Source organism: Pomacea canaliculata, linkage group LG14 (assembly GCF_003073045.1).
Source record: "Pomacea canaliculata isolate SZHN2017 linkage group LG14, ASM307304v1, whole genome shotgun sequence".
Lineage (NCBI taxonomy): Eukaryota > Metazoa > Mollusca > Gastropoda > Architaenioglossa > Ampullariidae > Pomacea > Pomacea canaliculata.
Window position 1 is genome coordinate 15,353,147 of NC_037603.1, and position 24,589 is coordinate 15,377,735.

General features: G+C 40.5%; 1 protein-coding gene across 1 annotated transcript in view; it reads left to right on the forward strand.

Annotated features, from left to right (window-relative positions):
* The window catches only part of LOC112555167 (potassium/sodium hyperpolarization-activated cyclic nucleotide-gated channel 1-like), a 101,699-nt gene extending 84,842 nt beyond the window's left edge, over positions 1 to 16,857 (forward strand). Inside the window, 7 exon segments of the mRNA XM_025223421.1 lie at positions 8,225 to 8,317; positions 8,492 to 8,704; positions 8,886 to 9,093; positions 9,297 to 9,586; positions 9,816 to 10,024; positions 13,507 to 13,751; positions 13,984 to 16,857. Of these exon segments, the coding sequence (XP_025079206.1) occupies positions 8,225 to 8,317; positions 8,492 to 8,704; positions 8,886 to 9,093; positions 9,297 to 9,586; positions 9,816 to 10,024; positions 13,507 to 13,751; positions 13,984 to 14,236 (1,511 nt within the window). The 3' untranslated portion in view covers positions 14,237 to 16,857.
* The last annotated feature ends 7,732 nt before the right edge of the window (positions 16,858 to 24,589 follow it).

The window sequence follows — 24,589 nt, forward strand, 5'->3', positions numbered from 1 at the left end:
AGTAATTGCCTCACATCGGGATAACGGTTAAAAAAAAAAAGTCGAGCGGAAAATGTAAGAATCAATAGGGTAGAACGGAGAGAAATGGCGGCAGTAACTGTGTATTTGTGAAGGGTATTGATTGCTCTTAAATCAGACCTGAATTCCGATGGTGTGAGATTCTCAACATGAAAGCCAGGCTCTCTACAGTTTTCTTAAGCTCTTTCGGCGGTGTCTGTGCGTCCTTGAGCGATCCTCTTCAAATTACACACACACACACCATGTGCTGATCGAACCAATCTGGAAGTTCTCAAGGAGATAAACAGATTTCAGGCAGCATTTTCAGCCTGTCTAATGCTAGACAGGTCATCGCTTCCATGGCAAGGAATCTGTTGAGAAGACCTTCGTCAAAAAAAAATTTGTGAAAATGCATTTGCAGTGCGAGGTTTTAAAAATGAAGGATGTCAGCTAGAGTTCAGAGGCTGGTGCGGGAATTTCAATCATGTTTCTATTAAGTGATGCATGCACAAAAATAATGGTGTTAACATTTCTAAATTGACAACAGGTCCACATTATGTGAGTAGCAAGACTCGTGAGAATAATGTAAGGTTCAACAAGCCTGGGGGATCCTCTTAAGGACACCCTCTCTTCCTTCAATATTTTTTGAATCCCGACAAAGTGGACTGTCAGGTGAAAAGCAACAGGTAACTGGCATCGTATCATTAACTACACCAGGAGAAGGCTCAAGGAGTAAAGATCTAAAAATTTCTGTATAAATACATATAAAATATATTCTCATGGGACTTTATAGGGACACTTTAATATTCCTAGTTTATTGCTTTTTTGAGTCATTTGTCCATCTTATTCAACTCCAGCTCCTATTATTATTATTATTTATTATTATTATTATTATTATTATTATTATTATTATTATTATTATTATTATTATTTGTGTGTTTTTACTTTTGTAAAGTGCTTTGATCATTCCTTTGATGGTAGAGAAGAGAGCTATTGAAATAGAAACACTGCAAAAACAGCCATCTTTAATAATACATTCTTCTATTTCAATTTTTTTATTTTCAGAATCAAACTTTTAGGTGTCTTGTCTCTCTCTCTCTTTCTCTATCTCTCTCTTTCTGAGACTCCTTCTCCCTCCCTGGAGGAACGGCCTCTTGCCGCAGTGAACGAATAAACCGCTAGCCTCCACTCGGAGAGTTAAGACACTTTCACCCATATTTTACACACATAAAATTACCCGTTGATTAACTCCATGACATGAGATACTGCTCTGGAAACGACTCATTTCTCCACAGAGTACATTTTCAAGGTTTCAGTAGAAACAATTTATTAGCAGTCGTCAGAAAAGCCGTTATATTTGTTATTGGTTGCTAGGGAGTGAATTACAATGCACCTGAACACCGTGTAGCGCCACAACCAAGCCGACTTTCCACAAAAACTATTTTTCCCTAATAAAAACATTAATTACAGAGCGACCACAACATCAAAAGGAACATTTCTTGCCCTTGCAGTGTGTTACCGGCATTATCTCCACAACAAAAGCTGTTATTCTTTATATTGGGTAATAATATTTTATACCTTTCATCCCAATTTTACCATTAGAACTCAGAGAAGTTAAGCATATATCTATGAATTTCTATGTTCAAGAAATTTTTTTTTTTAATATACGTGGTTATTGCAAACTCCGGGTTGAAACTGTTTTTATTGCCATATTTGTTTCACCTCTGTAATCATCGATGTCTCCAACTCGACATTTGTTCTATTTCTGTAGTCATCAATGTCTTCCATTCACACTCGTCTCATCCCTACTCTTGAAATTTGGCATTGTATGTTTTCTGAAGGAATTAGTTTGTAAAAACCGTCACAATCGATTTGGAGCACAGGATACTTTTTCATCAACATTTCCTGATTGTGATATTTTTCAAGTATCAAACTGCAGCTCTCTTTGTACTCTAGATGGTCAGGGTGTCTGTAAACAGGGTCAGCAGGATGACCTTTCTTCACTCAGTACAAGTACGTTAAAAAAAATCGACAAATGATCTTCTTCCGCTTTTACCAGCAAAAATGTCGAACATGTCACCTAATAGTTTCATAAACTCAAAACCCACACAAAAGAACAGTAAAAATGAATGCATGGCTGAGTCTTATCGGTATCTTCCACTGTCACGTTTCCATGGCAACCAAGAAGTGCCTCACTAAACGAGCGGTTTTGTTCGATTACTGGCTCCTCATGTCTGTCCGAATGACCCATTGCGTGGGCATTATGGTCGGCAGTGAAGGTTGCCTGGCGAGTGATCGAATCTCGGTAATGGTTGGGAGTATTTTTTTTTTTTTTTTAATGATGGGGTTTGAGTAGGTGTGGGCATTTCAATGAAAGCGATTCCTTCCGGCAGAAAGTGCGCGCGCATGCCTGCGTGTGGACGACAATGGCAAGGAGGGAAACGGATCTTTCGTCCTGCTTCCACGATGACTCCCAGTCTACTCTTGGATTCTCTGTCTTTGTGCTTTCATCAACAGAAACACGACCGGCAGCGATGTTTATCGCGAGAAAGCAGCATACCCTGTAAACAAGAGCGACATGAAGATTAAATAAATAATTGCTCACCCGTAGCTAGAGCTGAACCTGGATCGGCTGATTATCAGATAACTATTACAGCGACATTTATCAGAAATAGTAAACCATGGATGATGATGGGGAGGAGGAGAAAGATGAGGAGGAGCAGAAAGAGGAGGAGTTCGATTTTTAAGCTCCTTTTCCTCCATGGAGGTGAGTGCAAAAATTCCGAACCATTAAAACGTTTACATCCTATAATGAATCCAATAAATCCCTCGATGAAAAGAGAACAATTTTAGGACAAGACTAGCAAAAAAGTACCGGCATCAACGAAATGTGTCAATCCAGCACTGGTAACTGCACAAGCGCTTAGAAATAAGCTACACGAACTCTTTGATAATAAAAAAAAATGAAAATAAAAAAATTAATCGTCCCGGAAGGCAGGTTTGCGAAAACGCCTGAGGCCGAATTATTGCTTGAAATTATGGTCCCTTGCTTGGCCATGGACAGACACAGAAAGGGACAAAACGATGAACTACACTCGTCAGACGCCCTGGGGACCCGTGATGGTACCTTGCAGTCAGACAGCCGCCAGTGCACTGTGCTCAGCTCTCCTCTGAACCTCTGTGTAGTCTCCATCACCGGCCTCTTCCTTTTGATCATCGTGGCGAACGGTTATTGTCTGTGCGACGCCTGCTCCACCGTTGGAATTAAAGTCCGTTAGGATCTGAAAGGTTTTGGCACAGAGTGCTTGCTGGAATCTGAGATACGTGCCCTTCGAGACATCACGGATGGCTGCAGACAGGACCAGTCTTCACAGAGCAACCCGCCATTAACAGGTTCCAGCTGTTTGATCCGGGCACTGAATGTGAGCACAGTGACGCCGCTCTTCTGACTCTTCAATGCCGGAGATAGATAGACCCTCGGCCAACAACCCTCCTCATAAAGCGAACCTCGCTCTCAGTCAACTGAAAACTTTACCACAATGTTAAAATATTCCCCTGTACATTAATATACTTCTATCGGATAAGACTAATATTGTTTCCCTGTTATTAGGATTCCCCTGAAATTTTATTCCAGTCAGTGTAACGGATTCAATAAATAAATAATATGAGAGTATCGAAACCAAGAATGCGAAACAAAATAAAATTAAGTAGCTTTTACAATAAAGTTTTACACCATACATGCCTTTGTTATGATACATTTTATTACTTACCTGTCTAGGATTTCATCCGGTACATCCATGTGTGCCCGCGTGCATGAATGTACATATTGGTCAGATTATTTATTTATTGTTAGGTTGTTGTCAAGAGATGAAAGAATGACAGTAAAGTTTATTATATAAGGGCTGAAATTGTGATCAGACTTAACTAAAAATGTGTATTCAGCTTGTGTGGAACTGCTGTAGCCTGGTCACCTTCCTTGTTCGCTGTACACAGCAGGACGCTGCGTTGCCATGGCGACGTGATAGCGTCAGCCTGCTGGGTCGCTGTGCCATTATCGGTGTTGTCGCGATTGAAAAGGTCAGAGTAGAGAACTCTTATAGCTAGGAATGGGCAAACAATCAAGGTTAGCTGATTGGATAAATGCACATGTCTAAGATATTCTTGGAAGTGAGAAGTTGCGGTCATGAGAAGGATGAGCTGCTCGAAATGAAACACTTTTTTTTGTTTTTGAAATGACTTTTGCGTCCCCTGATAGACTTTTATTCTTAAATCACCAATATTTTTTGTAGCAATGCTGTGTGGTAATTTTCGTCACTATATAAGCAACAGAAAATAAATTGTTGCACATGGCAGTCCTGAAATAATTTAATTTTCCCCAGTCCACAATATCGGTTTCTGATTACTGTAACCCGTCTTGCAAAAAGTATTACTTTCAGATATTTTTCTCATCCACTGTTTTGTGGTCAATAAATTAAGAAAAAAATTTGCATCAGCCTAAAACCCTCTTCTCGTTTTCACGTTGACACCCGACACGTGTTTCCAAAAACTAAGAGTAGAAAAATGAAACTACTCAGGGAATTTCTAGCACCAAGAATATTGGACACTGTAGTGCTCTCATCCAGAACCCACAAATATTCAAAAAAGATCACTTCTCTTTGATTTCTGTGCGCACCTTGCTTGCTCCGTCAGCGAAACTCTGTTAATTTCTTTTCTTGATGATTCTCTCTCTCTCTCACTCTTGCCGTGCTTCCTTTAAGAGAGAAGAACACGAGATCCTTCCCTTTGTCACATTCCTTTTTATTTTCTTATCAACCTTGACTTCAATCTTCTGTTCATGAATAATATAATTAGTTTCAGGTCTGTTGATATCTAAGATCATTGCTTTTTATTCTTAAAAAAAATTTAGTGAAAAGTGTGGTCTCGAATTTATTCGTTCAAAAACCAGTGGATTCTGAGTCAAAAATTCTCAGAGGTCAATGTTCGCGGATGACACATTTTACCTCCGTCCACAGAAATAGACTGTTTCTAGTTGTTTAAGCATAGATATTGGTATATTTAGATGCAAATAAAGGGACACACACAGAGTTGAACACGCTTGATTTTCATGTCATGAAAATAAAAATTATCGACGGTAATGTAAATGTGTCTGTGTGTGTGTAGCAGATATACGAAGTGTACCAGAGCACTGAGAAATAGCAGAAGCCATTGTTTCTTACCGTTTCTTATCGATCAGACTCTGGCACTGACCTTGTACTCGGGAGGGACCTACCAGGGTCGTGTACACGCGGTCTGCGAGTTGCAGAACAGAAAGTGCGCTTGGAAGCAAAAAACATGGCCTCTGGACTTTGAGTATATTGCGAATAGATATATACCCTGTATTGTAAACATGTTCCACGATGATGATGAGGAGGAGGAGGAGGAGGATGAGGAGGAGGATTCTCTCTTACACACACATGCGCGCATGTTTTGTGGACAGTCCTCGCTGGATATAAATGACCAGACCACAATGAATGCTCTCTGCCCTTTGACATTTGACAGCGTGACTGCGTCATTCCCTAACTTTGACGTCAGAGGACGCAAAAGAACGCGAGCGCGTTACAAGAATGACTTTCTTTGCGTGAACGTCAGATTCCTTGAGAGGTGTGACGCAATTCTCGCCATTGTGCGTCAGGCGCGAGCTGCTGACAGACGAGACCACGCGACGCCGCGCGCTCGAACGGTTGCATCATCCCGACATTCTTTTGCCCTCATGACTACAGCTGCGACATGTTATCACACTAGTGTTGTTGTTTGTAAATATTGTAAAGTGTTTATAGCTCTATGTACTCACCTAGACTTTGAAATGTGATTCCTGTATGACTAGCAACATTACTTAGCAATATTCAGTTTTAATATTATGGGAGAAAATCTACTTAAATGACGCTTTAATGAGCTCTAGCTCTTACTTAGCTATTATTTTAGTTTAAAATGTAATATAATTATAAATTATATGTAATGAGTGTTGTGATAATTTTTTTTCCGAAGCTCTAAAGAATAGTAAGGAAATGTGACTGTCTCAAGCGAAAGTAAACAAATTAATGTCAACAGTCGTCAGTAGTTAGAAATGGATGTATCTGTGTCAGTGACAGCCACCCCACTGAGACTAAGTCGGGTGGCTCTCTCTCGCTTGAAGAAAGACAACCCTTGTGAGTTGCTGGGTACAGACAACCCATAGCTATGGCTGAGCGATCGCTAGCCGCGGTTAGGTCCCCTGTGTCACCGTCGACTCAATCATATCACGTGTACAATAAGTCGTGTTGACTTTGTCTTGGGGAGGATCTTGGGTAGCTGTTGAGTCTTTCTGCTGTCTCCTTCCTTCACCTTTACCTCTTCTTTACTTTCTCTCTCTCCTGATTTCCTTTTCTCTCTCACGAGGTACCTCTAAAATAACTAGCTAAAATTTGTTCTGCTCATAATTCTTTTTAATATGAAGCAGCATGTAACATCTTATAAAATAAAGACACATAAAGATACCCTCAGCAACCAACCCGACTCCCCGACCTTTTTTTAGGTGAAGAAAGTTATTCTGGAGAATCTGGTCAGTCTGTAGAGATTATAGGTCAAAGGGTACAACTATCAATGTAACACACGTCTGATCACTGCTTTATTTATTAGCGGGTGTTAATGAAACTATTTTAATACTACCAAAGTTGTGGACTAGATACTTTTATTGATAAAGAATCTATTGCTGGAGAAAGTTTTCATTCCTGGGAAGTGGTTTATGGGTTTTCACTCATGCAGCCTGTTCATCGAGCTTTAAGAGCATCGTTGCACCGAGGCCACCGCATCCTGGGTTTGTATTTTAAAGTATTGCCTGCACTTCATTACCTCAGAGGGATGAAAGATCCTGCAAAGACAAAACGGGTTTGAGAAAGGTCTTCTGTTCTTAGACGAAGCGCCACATGTGTGTCTTTGATCAATTCTCAAGAAAGGGATAATACGGGGGGAAAAACCAACGGGAAACGGAAATTTCAATTTAATCAGTTTAAAATTAAAACTTACAAAAAACAAAGAAATTCGGTTAACGTTTCAACTCGAAAAATTAGGCAACGCAGCTCTGAGAGTCGAGATAATTGCACCGAAAATGGACCGAACAATTTTTACAAATTTTGTGGTGGAGATGAAATTGAAAAATAGAACTCACCTTCAGAGTAAAGAAATAAACATAATAAATGCCAATTGTTGGCATTTTGGTCAAGGAAATAACAACAGAGTGTATAATGAAATTATCTTCTATTCTTACAATGTGGTTGTCATATTCATCTGGCATGTCGGGTGCTAAGTGGTGCTAACATCGACGATGTGGGAAATGAGGTCTGTGCGTGTGTCAAGCTGCTTTCCTCTAAACCACTCTGCACTTTATTCCTCTATTAAAAACTGTTAAAGGTCACTGTAGTGGCCCCACGCAGGTCATATTAGTTATCCTAATTTTGTTGTCACATTCCATAAATTACTGTTAAATACTTTTCTTAATTTTGCTGACATTTTCTGCTGTCGGAGTTTGCCCTTTTCACAGTGCATCTCATGGGTTTTGCTAAAAGGGCAGTGTAGTCAATCAAGTGTGAATTACCTGCTTTGGTTGGTTGATTTAGTAGGAAAGTGTTTCCACCTTGATATGATTTTTCTGGGGGGGGGGGAGGAGGGAGAGGGAAGGGGAGGAAACCGGTGTACCCGGAGAAAACCCCCGACACCCAGCCCTGGAGAGTGTGACAATTGACAATTCTTTATTTACGAGAGGTAAAATAAGCAAGAAAATGCTTTTTTTCCATGTAGCCCTCACCCTTTACAGGGAAAAAAATTAACTTCATGAATGGAGTAATTAAGAATTTTAGAAAAAATTGTAGTAAACATAAAGGAAGGTGGATATGTACAAAAGTGGTGGTTAAGAGTGTCCCGAGAAGAGATATGAACCCTGAGATTGACACAAGATAAATAAACGGACATGAGTGGATATAAAAATGGAAATGAGGTAGTAGATGAACAGGCATGAGATAAATAGCTAGATGGACAGACGGAGGAATAAAAATGTTAGATGGATGGATATGTTACAAGTCTACCCCAAGTCCTTCTTTCCGGTCACACTGACGTCTTTTCGTCGGTGTATTATAACTGCCCTCGATGGATAAGTAATCGTGCTTTATCTTCTTTGCTCCTTCAAAGTTTTACAGTGATTACCTGAATGTTCCAGGTGAGGTGGGCAAGGAAATGTACATTGTAAACAGAGGACGGCTGCACGTGGTTGCGGACAACGGTAAAACGGTTCTGGCCACCCTCAAACCAGGTCAGCACCAGTGTGTGTTTTTATTTAAACTAAATGAGATAGTTTTTAATTACATTTTTAGCGATCTAACTGTTTATTTATCTTAAGATAATGAATGAATTTCTCGGCATTTTTGCATGGTCTTTTGATCATTTTGTCTCTACACCGACGTTTTCTACTCACACCTGTACCCAGGTAGCTACTTTGGTGAGATCAGTATTCTCAATATGGGCACAGCGGGCAACCGAAGGACAGCCAGTGTCCGGTCCGTGGGCTACTCTGACCTCTTCTGTTTGGCCAAGAAGGACCTGTGGGACGTCCTCAAGGAGTACCCTGCTGCCAGGGTCAAGCTGGAAGCCATAGCTGTCAAGAGGCTGGCGAAGTACAAGAAGCAGCCCATAGAGAAAGGTAATGTTCCAAAGGTAGAACAGACAACAACAAACACATGGAACTGGCAGTTCACCGATCTTTGAAGATCTTTCTTACTATATAATGTGTATACTGTCACGTGTCCAATATTATCACTTAGTATCAGGTGTATGTCTTTTAGCGCCCTCTATTCGTCACATCATTTATTCTTTTGGCACAGCACTGGAGCGAAGCAAAAGCACTCCAGGACTCGTAGAGTCTACAGGCAAGGTGCCTCTGGACGCCAAGCTGGTTCAGAGGCATCATACACTTCCTGCCGGCTTGCTGTCTACCACGGGAGTTCACTCTACAGACCCCGGTGACGTGGCGGAAGCAGAGAGACTCAGGAAGCTGGAGTCCACGCAAAGCGAAGACAATCTGCTGTCCAGGTAGGCTGGGATCGGTTTCCATGTTAGTTGGTTGTTGTTGTTTTTTTTTAAACAAAGACTGTAAAATAGAAGTTCAAAGTATCAAAGAGATGTATATATATATTGCTCACACATAGGAATACTAATTTCCACCGTCAGGTGTATGAGGCTTAATTTAGTTTACTTATAACGACACTCATGTTTACGTGTCCTCTGTGTGTCAGGTGTGTGGAGAAAAACGAGCGGCGCCTGTCGAGCGATTCGCAGGCGGGTGGCCAAGTGGTCTGTAACATGACGACGTCGATGACCATCTCCAGCATCACTTCTTACAACGGCACGCCACCCCTGCGCTCTCCAGCCACCACCATCGAGACCACCAAGTCCTCTTTCACTCCTCCTTCCTCCCCCAAACAGGTGCTGCAGTCCACGATGGTGTCCAGCCTGCAGCAACAGGCCCTGCATCACCAGCAACAGATGCAGCAGCCCTACCCACCTCACGTCAGCAATATCTCAGGTTGGTCTTCTCTCCTTGTCGCAAAGGATTTGGGGAACATTCGGGGATGAGTAACTGTAACTGATGTTTGTCAGCGAGTGTGCAAGACGCTTGACATGTAAATGTAACATAATTTTCTTATATCAGTGGTAAATATATTGTTTGTCGGAGATAAGACATATCACCTGACTGCTTGACCTCTCTACCCCTTCCTTGGGCTTCTGTCACCTTCCTGTCCCCTCTTGTCCAGGGGTTTCGCCACTTCTCGGCGGCGACCAGCGTCAGCTGACGCCCATGCATCACAGCCAGCAGCAGATCTCCTTCCCTCCCTTCCCTCACAGCAGCTTCCCCTACGTCAACACACCTCACGTGCCGGCCATGACCTACCTATCCCCCTTTTCTGCTGCCTTGACGTACCCTCCATCGCCGACACCGGGTATCCACGCGCCACATGTACAGGTAGGTCGACTTGTCCTGACCATTTTTTTCTTTAAGTCTCAAGTCCTTTATTTATTCTTCTATAAAGTCTGTTCCTTTGTCAAACGATTTTTAAGAAGGGTTGGTGGGAAAGCACTGACGGTTGGTGGTTGGAATCTACCCGGGATGAAAGTAACGGAAAAAACTCAGCACACCCAGCAGATGAGGGTCAGGACCTGCCTCTTCATTTAATACCTAAACACAGTGAACCACTTACAGATCGTTACCCCTATGGTCACATGGCTATGGGACTCAATTCCTATGTGATGGGGCTGGTAGACTATAAACAAACATATATATTTTTTTATTTATATATTACAATATAATATTGTAATATAAAAATAAATCTTATAAATAAATTATACTCGCTGTTTTGGTTGATTGGGGCTGCGGGATGGACGCCGGAAGTGCGATCTATTTATAGACCAGACTTGACTAGTGCCCAGAGTGTGTACAGACATCTAGAATGGCTCTGCAAGCACTTAGACTTGTTAATGTGAGAATCCCTCAGGCCAGACCGTTAGGACCCCTACCCCAGTCAAGACTATTTAAATTTCAGAATGCCTCATTGCTCAGATTGCCTGTGTCGGAAGAGTCAATATCCGCCACAAAGTGTCTGTCTGCAAACAGTCTGCAAAAAAGTCTGTCTTTACATTTCACGAATCCACAGAAAGGTCAAGAACACAGAATCAGGATTGTACATGTGTTTGTTTACTTTGGCCTCAGCCAATGGGAGAGCGAGGACCATATGTTAATTTGACACGTGATCGCACAAACACGTTGCCATTATCTTTACCTCTCTGTGTTCATGGGGATGTTTGTATTCCTGTATCTCGAAAAAGATGGGAATTTATCCCCCCATCCTTTAGATATGATAAAGGAGTATCTCGAGCTGAGCTTTACTGAATCACTAGAAACAATTTTGTACCCTACTAGTCCTTTAATACACTGGAGTGTGTTCAGGTGGAGGAGAACTGCGCAAGGGACAGACTGGGCAATAGGACCAGTGCCTCTTCTACTCAAAAAGCTTAGACAATCGTCTTAAAATACTTTAATTTTATTGAGCAGGTTATTGTTCAAGTAAAATACATGTTATCAGTTAGTTATCGCCGAAGCTCGGTTTGAAAGTTGACTTATTATACAGAATGCGATAGTGACGACCGCTAGTAAAGGTTCGTTATTTAGAGTTCTGTTTCTCCAAATTTGTTTAGTTTGTGAACGGATCTCAAGCCTTCTGTCTGAGCTTGCTTTAATCTGACATTGCCTGTGCCAGTGATCATTCCATCGGAAAGCCTAAGTGCCATGTCTAGACAGTCTGCGAATAGCTTGCAGGAGCAAAGTGCGTTAGTGCCCTCCTCATTCTGGGAGGAGTCTTGTGGAGGGTGTAGCAAAACAAAGAGGACCACAGTGTAAGCAATTCTCCCTGAAAGACACCCATTTCGACTTGAGTTCAAAGTTTAACGGTTAATGTTGCGAGTACTTTTCTGAAAGTATCACTGGAGAATTAAAAACGTTTCGAGTCCCTGGCGATTAAACTTTTGTGAAACACCCGCGTGCATTAAAAGCTTGGTGCCAGATCTCATCATTCAAAAACCGTTGGTAGAAATGTCACTAGGCACTTAATATCAATGTCAATAGAATCTTTATTGTCAATAGTGTAATGTAACAGTAACATTCCTGACTGACAAGTGATGACAAGAGGCTGTCGGGATATTATGTGAGAGTTTAACGCCGAAATAGAGAGTGAAGCGGTTACAATTGTGTACTTATATGGTTAAAATAGTAGATAAGTGGTTAAAATAATATAACAATACGTATGTTCTATCTGTATGAATTCTTTGAAGTTTCTTGTTCATATCTGTGTGCTTAGGATTAATTCGGAGAAGATGAAGATGTAGATGGACGGAGAAGATGAAGATGTAGATGGACACCATCGGTGCTGTCTATTAATACTGATGTCTATTTATCTCCCTTGAAGATTCCGAACTCTTTCCATCTCAGAACATCTTGATGAACAGATGTTTACTTACTTTAGGAGAAATACAGCTGGTCTTTCCTTCCACAGTCGAAATTGTTATGGCGATCATCTTTGAGCCGCTGTGAAATTTCTTCTCGTCCCAAGAGCGATTAACCACAAGGTGTTGGAGCAAAAAAAAATAAATAAATAAAAAAAAATCACTCTCTGTCGGTGTGATGATGATGCAGCTGAGGATGTCTCAGGAGCTTGTTCAGGAAGCAAAAGCTGATCCATAGTTGAGAGACTGTTCATAAAATATTACTTATTGCGAGCATGAAGATGACAGGAAGCGGGGAGCGACAAATTTTAATAGCTCCACTCTCCTCGGGGAATTCAGCTTTGTCAAAGACGACTGAGATCAGCCTGTCATCTTCTTCTCTCAGATATTCCTCAAAAAAAGGAAGGAAAATGGGTTGAAATTTGCTCTTTACCCACTTTGGTACTTCTTCAAACGGGAAGAAATATGTTTTCCAGAAAAATACTGTGAATGATGGACGGTATTAAACAGTTTTAACGGAGAAATATTTGTTTGTGTAATAAGAGGAGAAACTTCTCTGTCAGAAGATGTTTCGATGTGTCCACCCTAACGAGTTCTTTCAATGTGACCAGCTTAGATTATCTCATGCCCAAGAGAATATGCAATAAATATTATTCAAGCAAGCCTAAACATGTTAGCAAAAGAAGACATATGTGTAAAATTTAGGGGTAAACTGCCAGAAGATATCCTTAAAAATTATTTGAAGGTTAGAGGAGATGGTTCAAAGATATAATTAAAAATAAAATTGAGCGTCTGGAGGGAGAAGACCAAAGTAACCTCGACATACAATATATAGTTGGAGGTGTGATAATACTTGATAAAAAGCACATATGGATGAAAAAACAACTTGAACTGGAAGTCAGAGAAACACAACTTGAAACAACTGTTCTCATAAGACACCATGTGAACTCAATGTGTCTTGACACGTGACCTGTGTCAGTCGAGTGTGACAGAAAAGATGGCGTTAAAGTAAACCTGTTTATTCTGATATATTCAATATTCGGCACAAGACATGATGGAGTATAGAAGCTAGATGGAGCTCTGGATGTTGATGATTACTTCACAAAGAACATTCATGGAGGGAATGAAAACAAGAGTAGAAAGAGTTTATTTTGTTTATTTATTTTAATTACGTTCATGATAGTTAAGATATTAACCTTTCTCAAATATTTAGATATTTAGATATAAATAAATAAATATATATATATATCAAAAATTAAGATATTCAATATTTTTTAGACCGGGCCGAAAAAAAAAAACCAAGAGAAATGCGGACCTTAATAACATTGATTCTTTTTGCTCGTCGGTTTTTGTTTTCATTTTTTTCTAGAAGAATCTCTTTAATGTGCTGCTAAAGTAAAGGTGTGGGTGTTGACATGCGGTTGGTGTACAGGTGTGGAATGTGTGCAGGTGTCTCAGGGGGGGCTAGCTGTCGCGGCGGCTCCTCACCTGGGGTCGTCACAGACAAACCTCTTCTCACACTCACCATTCCCTGGGACCATGGTTCAAACCCCTACAGGAACTCTCCTGCCCCCTTCACACTCACCCCACGCGGTGTCCCCGCTCATGGCGCCGCCTGGTGCCAGTCCGCTCAGCCTGGGGTCGCCGGCCAGGGGAGAGAATCAGGCAGACATTCTGCTCAAAGAGATCTCCAGGTAACTGAGTACTCTCCCTTAGATGCTTCTTTAATTTCTATCCTAGAATAATATTAATATTGAAATGCTGAATGTTGCGATATAATAATATTGTTTTACGCTAATTTCAAGATTCATATTACATTCCCACTGTCCAATCTGGTTTGCTAGTAATGAATTCTACTAAGATTGTTATTAGTATTTAATTGTATTTTTCTAAACAATCTGATTGGCTAACGTTGTGTCATGGCAGACTGCGTGAGAGACTAGCTCAGCTGGAGGGTGAGAACACCGCCCTGACGGTGAAGCTGAACCAGCAGCAGTGGGACGTGGAGAACCGCCTGATGGAGCTGGAACTACACCTAGGACAGAGCGACAGCGTCGCCAGCACCGACGTCAGCGACGACCGCTTCGTGACGTCAGCAGGGGACCGCTACGGCGGCGAGAGGTCGGCCGGCCTGCCGTCCGTCCATGCAACCGTGGTGAACAAGGAGTCGATCATCTGATGCTTCCAGGGCAGAGATCAAGGTCATACGTCACGTGCCTCAGAGTCCCATGAGGCTTGTCGGTGATTGCCCGGATCCAACCGGTCTCGGCAGCCGTCACCGAGCTGATGGCTTGTCACCTTTTCATGAACAGGAAGTATGTTTCTGTCACGGACATGACGTCACAATGTCAGCGTTACAGATTCGTGTGTCGCTGACGCGCGAGAGAGAAAGAGGAAGTGGCCCACCTCGTGACCTGGTTGTGTAACCGGAAGTCAATCCCAGATAGCTGTGTAGGGTCACAGCCTTGACCTTCCATTTCCTGCGTCGGGATGTTCAACTCATCGTCCAAAGCCTGCAGGCAACTGGTGCTGAGGGGTGCCACAGAAAACGCTCTACTGACTCACTGAATGACTTTCCAAAGAGTGGGAAAGCGGGTTCCATTCTGGACCAGAGTGTTCCACGAGTCCAAGGAACCTTCTGTCCACACACCAGGTCGTCATCCTGCTCCTCGGGAAAGACCCTCGGCTGCCAAAGGAGAGTCTCTTCCACATCCACTACCTAACCACGGTGAACCACTTGCAGTTACTGTCAGTGGAGCTTCTTAGTTACAGTTTTATCTTCCATTGTGCTTTCAAACAAAGCACCTGTTCGTGTGCATGTTCTGAAAAGTGGCAGGATTCATCCTTCTCTACTTTCGCAGGAAACTGGTCTTTCACAAGCAAGAGCTGGCCGACAAATGACTTCCGACTGCTTGCCGTTCCCAAGACTGTGCTTCGAAACACACTCCTCCTTGAGTAATTAATTACTCGGCAGGTCTGACCACCTCAGTCCAGACAGTGACCAAAGGTAGTCACGACAACCAGTGTACAATCTCACAAAACACCAGATCATGAGTTAAGCCTCTTGATCACGAGTTCTGTCTCTTTGCTGGTGTAAACTGTCCGACATTGATTGCCTGTCCGGGTCAGTGTGTGCGGGAAGAACATTCGGTTAAACAGAAAATCACCAGAAAAGAAGTATTTCTGGTTGGATCGACAACTGAAGCCGGTAATGGCGAGAATGGCTAAAGAGAAGCACGTCCACTTAAGCCCTCGGCAAATGCAACGGACACATTTCGATGGCTGGCTTCCTGCAAGTGCTTCTAAAATGTTATGTACATCCTTTGGGCAAAGAGAACTCAGTGGCTAAAACCGACTTTAGCATTGGCTTTAATCTTTCTGTATAGCTGCATCTTTGCAATACTTCTGTTTTTCTGTCTGATCGTTTGAAACAACTTTCTTATGGTGTGGAAATGTTTATCTCGGAACTCAGACCAGACAAAAGATTTTACTTCAAGACGGTGTCTACAGTATCCTCCTTCACTCGCGCATTACCAGAAACTTCTTTACTTTTATTTGATTCTCTAGATTTATTCAATGTTTTCCATCGTATTATATGTTCTTGATCATTCCACGTGATGGTGTGCAGTGTAATCTCATTCCAGCTACCTTGTCTCTGCTGCAACATTCCAGGCCCTGGGCAAACCTCGACAAACACGATTCTGTTGTGGGTCTTCCGGTGGATTCTTCTTCAAGTTCGTTTCTCTATTTTTAACATTCTCCGAGAAAATTGTTTCGCAAAGGTGCAGCTGAGGGAGAAGTTTCGGGGACGACTAATCCATTTGTGCGGCCGAGATGGAATCTTCTCGAGTTGACAAGGGCAAAAAGACCCCCGATGCTTTCCCAGTTATTTCCCTTGGCACGAAAATCTGATGGAAGATTGAGCTGGGAACAAAAGAAGATTTGAGGACATTATTGTTGAGGAAGATAAGGGAGAGGGGAAAAGTCAACATGGTTCGAAAATTCAGGAATTTTTAGGTCATTTTTTTCTTTTCTCTGTAATCAAGCGAGTGCAGAGTAGGAACAGTGTCATTAACATCTCTTCATCAATACCCACAAAACCATCTCGAGTTGCAATGATACATCTTCGACTGTAGACATTCCTGTTTGCTCAGATGATAGAAAAAGTTCCAAAAGTTCACATGTCTCCGCTGTTCGCAATCGCCACCCCGCCCCAAACACGTTGCTATGGTGACTATGGCGTGTCTACACCTGAAATAGCAGATCCGACCAAACCTATGCCACAGTCGTGTGAAATTTAGATATCAACTGGTAATTATTGGGTAATGTTCTCACCCGAGTGATGGCTGCCACCCTGACGTCTATCGGCAATCAGATCCTAAGTATTGCACCATTCCGTGACGTCATAGCTCCTGTCAAAGGTCAAACAGGAGAGGGCATGCTTCTCATCAGCGTTGTTTGTAAGTGAAACATGTTTAGTCCTGTAAATCTCATTTTTAAGGGCTCATGCGAATGCTTTTAACTTACTTCTGTGGTAGAGTCAGCTCAATTTACTCCGGATGAAAAAAGCAGAAGCAGACAGAAACAGCCATGATGTCAACTGTCCCCCAACCTTCGCCAAAACTGTCCTCGGGAATGTAAGCGGATTGACAATATTAAGACGGAATTCAAGATTTTAAAATGCATTCCGATCTTTTTATAATTATTTATCTCAGAAAGAGCACTTCAACTAATCCATCCGTGAAACTTTAAAAAAAAATAGCTTCACAAATCCTTACAGTGAAGAGTTAAAAATAAAATTTATTCAAAAAAAATTTAATAGCAGTCTCTAAAACGAAAACAGAGCTATTAACGTCCATCTTATATATTCCATTATCTTTTTTCGAAGAAGCTGTTCTTTGATTTACTTCAATTGAACTATCAATCGACTCTAAGGCCAACAGTTACTGACACAATTACATGGATACAAGAAAGCCAACACTGGCATAGACAGAAATATAGACTCGAAATCCATTTAAATGATTTTTTCCGGGAATTATCTGCGGTCCGCTAGAAAATACTACAGTTACGCAAGGGATAAACATATGATGGCCATCAGGACTTTCTTTGAAATGCTTCATCTTCCCTCATCATCTGCATCTTTCTTATCCCTCGCTAGTTCTCTCCTTTTTTCTTTTTTTTTTTTTCTTCTCTTCTCCTTCCTCTTTTTCTTTACTTATTTCTTCTTTACTTTCTCTGTAAGAAAATCTGAGATTACATTTTAAGAATGGACAGTTCTATCTACCATTTTGATTGGGCAGCTTTAAAAAATAAAAACACTTTGGAATGGCTCTGTGGTCAACGAAGCGTGGAGCTTGGACGTAGGCAGGAAATGCAACCCGAGACGTAGTTTGGACGTAAACAGCAAACAAAGCCCGCTCAGTAAGAGTAAACAAACAAACAAACCACGGGACGTATTTTGGATGTAGAGCAACAACTCAGTTCGCTCTATTAATGTCCAGTCACCGAAACTCGGGTGGATATAATTCCAACACCAGGAGGTGTTAACCCTTCATTGGCTCCAGGGTGTGGCGAGGCCCACTCCATCAGAATCTTCTCACTAGGGCGAACCGCTTGACCTGTGGGTCACAAAGTCGCCTTTCAGCTCAATAACATCTCACATCTCTTAACCATCCGTGTCATGGCCAAATCTTCCTTTGTTCCTCCAGCGTATTAAGAATAGAATCTTGTTATATTGTTTGTTGAGTAACCCATGCACTGCTGTTGGTTTTTTTGTTGTTGTTGTTGTTGTTGTTTTTGTTTTTTTTTTTGTTTTTTTTTTTTGTTTTTTTTTTTTTTTTTTATTTCTCAGGAATTTTTTTCAGGGCTGTTGGTTTCAAAATTGTTCCTTTAGTGAATGTGCCAGTCTTTGTCATGACCATACCATGTACGTTAATGTTTATGTCTCTACTTCATTAGAAATTTGTTTTCCTTTATTTAATCTTTTACACCTAAATTATTAACATTATTCTTTTGATGCTATGTTTTGATAATGTTTTTTAATAGGCAGTTTCTCTCCTATTGTGTCTATTGTCATTGTATATTCCCGAACTACGAACTCCTTCATTTCAGAAGTTGAATTGTTTATGTAGGGATGTAATATGTTTTTCTTATTATTCTGATTCGTTTGAGTGTCCTGCTTCTCCAACATCATTTGTCCTTCCTTCCTTTACGCACATTCTCTGTGGTTTTGAGAACTTATTTTGGTTGTTTGTTTGTTTTTCTTTCTTTCTTTCTTTCTTTCTTGTTGTTTGTTGTTGTTGTTGTTGTTGTTGTTGTTGTTTGTTTCTTTCTTGTTTGTTTCTTTGTTTTTTTGTTTGTTGTTTGTTTGTTTGTTTGTTGCTCACTTTATTTTATTCTGTTTGTTTGGTCGTACTGTAGACCCCGTGACAAATGTATTCACAGTCACCGTGTTCAGCGCCGCCTGGATGACATTTGTATAGAAGCTAAGACTTGTTGATTTGAGACAACCGATGTATCTACCTCTGGATTGGTACATTACAACTCACCCCATTCAGGAACGTTCACAACAAGTTTGTCGGACACGAACCTTTGAAATCACTGTTAATGAACGGATCCGATTCACCCAGTCCCCTGACCAGGTGTGTGCTTCAAGCGCACTTCACAGGTGAAAGGTGTGATTTCATGGCGGCTTACCTCTGATAAGCATAATTATTCGAAGCTCATCAGATTTTCCCTGAGATAAGTCGGAGCATAGAGTACGATTTGTTTTTCTGTTGCTTTGTTACACAAAGCCACTGTGTCTGTTCATCGGTACCCGGAACAGCTGACGCCGGGTACCTTGCTGATGAAAGTGCAGTTACTTGTCACGACTGTTCTAAACAGTTTACTCCTGACTGGGAACTGTTTTCAGAAGACCATGAAGCAGGTTTCTCATTGTTTGTTGTGTGTGTGTGTGTGTGTGTGTGTTGACGCATGTGTATGCGTGCATGTTAAGCTGTATGCAACTGTTACTGAATATTCTATTTTGTCAAAAAAATGGATTTCGACAGTTATTTTGTGGTGACTGATAGTACTTCTACATCCAAGTAACATCTGAGTGGCTGGTGAGGACTTTTAATGTTCTCTGTTACTATTTTAACCTGGAATCTTCTTTGAATACACATGCTGACCTTTCCGGAGAAGAAATTCTTCATTTTTATAGAAAATTTCTGTGAACTTTCGCTTTGTCCCTTGAATATATTGGTTGTCGAAATATCAGTTTGTCGGTAAGATCATGACAGAGAGTGAGCGATACATCAAGAAAAACACGAGTATCAATTGCTTGGTCTTGTAATCTTTGTGGACATGGAGAAAACTTTATCAGAAAGTCAAGAATAATTTTTGCTGAGCTCAAAGAACCTACAATGTCCTCGAGCGGTTATGTCAACAGAACAACCAAATTCTTTCTTTTCATGCAAACAATGTTCAGCAGAAAAATGAAATCATGATGGCGGTTTTCAACGTTTATCTTTGAAAATAAAAAAAAACACCATCTTTAAAATGTGATATTTGTTTCCACTTTCCTTCTCTTTATGAGCTTTTTCTTTTATTTCTATCATCTGTTCTTTGGAAGTTTTTTCTTCTCCTATTTCACAACCTTTGTGTAACTCACACAGGTGATGGGCATGTAATGATGAGTTCTCTCAAATGCTAACATTTCTTTGAAATATTTGCGTACGTTGTAAGAATTATTATCGAAATAACAAACTGTGCCAAGCTCTCTGAGATTCTCCAACTTTTATTACTGTTGTCCTTTTGAAATGATTCAGGACAGACGAACTTTTTTAATGTGCACGGTGATTGCTCTTTATTACATAGTTTTGTTTCGTAAATATTTCTATTGAAATCAATACTATACTTAATTTTTATCACCAATTTGTCAAACATTTTGTCACGCACTTTAATATTTAATATAATTGTTTTGGGGGTTGTTTTATTCTCACACTTCACTGAGGGACAGAATGTTTTATTCTTCAAGAACTGTCTTAGTTATCTGTGAATTTTTTTCTCGTATGTTCTCCTGAAGTGTGTTTACTACTGACTTGCAGCAAGAAAGAAAGTCAATCTCCAAACACAGTTCTTTCATTTTAAATTCTTCTAACATCAGTTAAAGGTCTTAGGGTTTGGTGTCTGGCGAGTTTCACAGCTTTATCTGGCTTTCTAAATATTTTAAGTGATTGTTGTAACTTTGTAACTTTAAAAATTCTATTCACAAGATTAGTGATGATCCCAGAAAAGTTTACCCGAGAAGGTGAGACATCCATCGGTTATTTATTTAATAAAAGTTATAGCTGATGTTTATTTTTCTCATCCAGGTGCTAACTGCATCAAAATGTAGAAATAGGTTTTTCTCAGTTCTGTGCACACAGGTTAAATTTATTGGAAAACATTATTAATCTCATTATTGTTTTTTATTCAGCTTTTATTGTTGCATTCCGTTTCTTTGTTATTTCGATCAGATATATTCTTCAGCAGCGAAACCTTTTTGTTAAATACAAAGTTTTCATGAGAAACCAGTTTAGGGCTGTGTATTATTTAAATATTATTTGGACTTTAAATGCTTGATCCCATAAGACCACGATTGTTATTTTCATTTAAAATAAGCTTATACCTGGCTTTGAGAAAATTTTCTCCACGTTTATTTCTTTCTTCTATTTTCCTCTCTCTCTCTCGGCCGACGAGTGTTGATCAATAGAGGAATGAGGACAGGTCAAGGACCTCGTTCTGAGGTTTTAGTTTCGTTTTTTCGTTCTCTGTGGGTCTGAGAGCTACATCTTCAGCATCAGTAAATCTTAAAAGCTCTTTTACAATTTAACTTCGAAGCATTAGTTCCCATTCTACAAAATTAACCTGTCAAGGAAGAGCATTCGTAAACTGTCCAGTTTGAGAGAGGTCAAAAGTTCAACCCTTGCTCTCGCAGCGCTGAGCTCAAAATAAACAGTTTCATGGCCTGTAGAGTGGTTTGTGAGGGGAAAATCCCACTTTATTGCGATATATTCATGGACTTTTAGAAGGTGGTGTAGCCCTACCTGCAGAGAGAAGCACAGCCAACATTTCAAGCCTGTTACATTCCTAGTTCTTGTTTACAAATAAACAGCTTGCAGCTGAGTTCTCGTGCAATGTGTCATTGTTCCTCCATCTTGGAGGAGGAGGGGTTGCTGCTAAGCTCAGTAATTAGTGCATCTGACACTCATTGTCAGGACATGAAGATGACCAGATGCCACTGTCTTCACTGCAAGTTTGTTTGCGCCGGTCTCGCAAAATTATGGGTTTCGCAGCTAGACTTCCATTTTATTTTGAGTTTGATACAAGTCATGTTGATACCTTCTGTGGTTCTAAGAGTTCAGTTTGGTCTGTGTTACTTATTCTTATTTCTTTCATGTCTTTCATAACGATTCCCCTCCCCACCCCACCCCACCATTTGCAAGTCTTGTTTTGTGTAGGGAATCAGATAGCCAAGTGACTAGAGCCAGCCGGTTCGATTCCCTCAGATGGACCCCTCACCCAAAACCATGAAACGAAACAACTTTACTTCTTTCATTAAATTTAGGTCTGGGGAATATCATCCACTTTGCTTATATCAACGACCTTTTTTTTAAAGAAGCCTAGGTAAGCTTTTTAAAACTAAATAAGAAAAATTATAACAAGAAAAAACACATGAACCGTGAGTATCGTTCGCTGTGGACCTCACTTTTTTATCATTTGCTGCTGATTTGCAATACTCTGAAATATTTACTTTTGTGTTGAAAACGAAGAATACAAAGCTTTATGTAGCATCCTCTGAAGATTTTTTTTTATAACTTAGTTTGTAAGTCTGTAATATCCACAATACAACTTATTTCATGTGTGTGACATTATTTTTGTATGCTACTCATTTCTTATTCTCTTGAATTTCTCATCATTTACTTTGACGAGTTCCAGCCACAGGCGACAGTTTTGTTTGTTACTATATATATACCGCTGTTTTCTCCAAATACAACAAAATTCCTTTCGAGTCTTCCATCCCAACATATAAAGCTGTGTTACACAAGTCGGAAACTGTAAGTTAGAGAACACTGGAGATGAGAGACTGTTGTTAATATAGTATTATGACAACAACATGGTCTCATAGGTTTATTAATCTTGTTTCCTGTTCTAGACCATGTCATGGTGGGTTGCTGGTCCATTATGACTGTTTTTTTCTCTGTTTCTCTTTTGAACTAGACCGTGTCCTAGTGGGTTGCTGTTCCACTCACACCTTTTTTTTCATCTTTTCTCTTTCTGTCTCGTTCTCAGATCTTGTTTTTAGAATGGCATCACTCTTGGTCCCCCTAAAGGTACTGAGAATCCACTTTTAAATTGAATAAAGTTGATAATTTTGACTTGGTGTTTGTGTGTGGTGGGAGTTGTTTGTGTTGTGTGTCCTTCATTGACTTACCTGGATTGATTGACGAGGCGAGTTAGAGACCACACAACGAGAAGATGACTGATTTTCTCATCTTTTTTAAAGATTCACCTGCCCCATTCTTCAGATAATTAATTTAAAGACAAAAAATTTATAATAATTTAATTATGCAGACATTAGATTATAAGCAAATCATTATCTTTGAACCACTATCTTGTTACATAAGTTCACTCGTTAGCTTGCAAAAGTTTGTCAATGAATGCAAGTGCCAGTTAACTTCACATAAATCAGAACTGATTTCCATTAGGGCGCAGGTGCAGTCCAGTAGTTCAGATTGGCGGCATCCCTCGATCTGAACCAACAAATAAAAATACACACACTTTTGCGAGGTGCTCAGTGCCGGTCACTTGCTGGTGTGTTTGCTCATGCCTTCTTGAAGAGAGAAACACAACTACGATGCAGTTATTAAATAAGTCATTATTAAATAAGACAAGAATCCAGCGCAAGCTTTCCCTTCATTTTAACGAAGGTTTCAGCGTCCACCCCCCAAGTACCCCAATGATACCCCCACACGGTACCCATGGAGTGTCTGTCTCAGGGCAACGGGCGACCGTTATGTCAGGGACATCGGGTGGATTCAGCTACCCCGAGTAATCGCACGCGCTTCGTGTCTGGACCTCAGTTTTGCAGGGTGAGGTCAGAGGTTGGTGCGGGGCTCGAATCAAAGAAGTCACGAACTCGGTGGCTTTCAGTATTTGATCGGCCAGATTGACCAGGGACCAAAAGCCTCTCTCTCTTTGAGGTGTGGGCTTGAAATATTGTATTGCTACGTGTCTCACTACAGGGAAAACATCTCAGGTATGCGTCTACCAGTTGTTCATATTCATTGAAAGATCTGGGTTTTTAAAAAGAGTTGAATAAGTATTGTGTCAAAGGTAAGTGTTTTTTTGGGTTGATGATTGGTGTGTGTAGTTCCTTTCCTTTCAAGTTTTGTTTGTTTGTTTTGTTTAGGTTTTGGGGTTGTTGGTTTTTTGTTTGTTTGTTTGTTTTGTTTTTTTTTTGTTTTGTTTTTTTTTTTGTTTTTGTTTTGTTTTTTGTTTGTTTGTTTTTTTTGCTTTTTATGTAAATATTTCTATTGCTATGTCAAATTCAGGTTTGTAAGGCCAGTGCTGCGATCAGTATGTCTCTAAAATATTTCTCTCCCTCCTCTCTCTCTCACACACGTACGTTTCTCCCCACAAACCAATTTTTTTAGGGTGCTAGCTCATTCTCGCTGGTAAAAGCGTGTGCTGAGCCAGAGAAGAAATTTAAAGCTCTGCTAGAGTCAACCACGAACATTAAACCCTGGACTGCTGGCAGACGATTTTTTCCAGTTAACTGCTAAAACGAGGCATTAGACGACAAAGCTTCCTGTTTATTCACATTCTTTGTTACGGCTCGCCGAGACTAACAGCGGAGAACTTCGCAAGAGGCCAAGAGTGAGTCTCGGCATACAGACATCAGTCCATCAGTACACTTTCCATTAGTCAACTGACTGGAATGAGCTCATTACATGATTTTTATTTATTTATCTATTTTATTTTTTTTTTTTTTTTTTTTTTTGCAATATCAGGGTAGATTTTCGTCTTTTGTGAATTGACAACAAGCGATTTCCACCCACACCTGTAATTTACTGACAGTTCCATTTCTCCTATTGTCTGTAGACTTGACAACATAATGTGTCCGTCTACATCTGTGCAAGTGCCAATGGGTTTCGACCTCTTTCTGTCTTGGTGATGTCTGTAAACCTCGCAATGAAAAGGATAGTGCTTCATCCACCCAGAATTTGATAAATGGTGTATTGGTATCTTTAAGCTCAACCAAGGCATGAAAAACGAGTTTACTCTTGCAGGTCTTTAAAAGTTTTTGCACAAGGAGGATGTGTCCAGATATCAGCCACATCGACATTCCTGGGTACTAAGTGTCATCTTGGGTGTGAATGTGTCTTTCTTATCTTTCACTAAGCATGAAGGGCTGTTCTTGTGTGTTGATAAAATGACAAATGATATCCCGGAAATTTTAGTGCAGTCAGTCCATTGACCTTTGCTTTATGTTAATCTGTGTAAT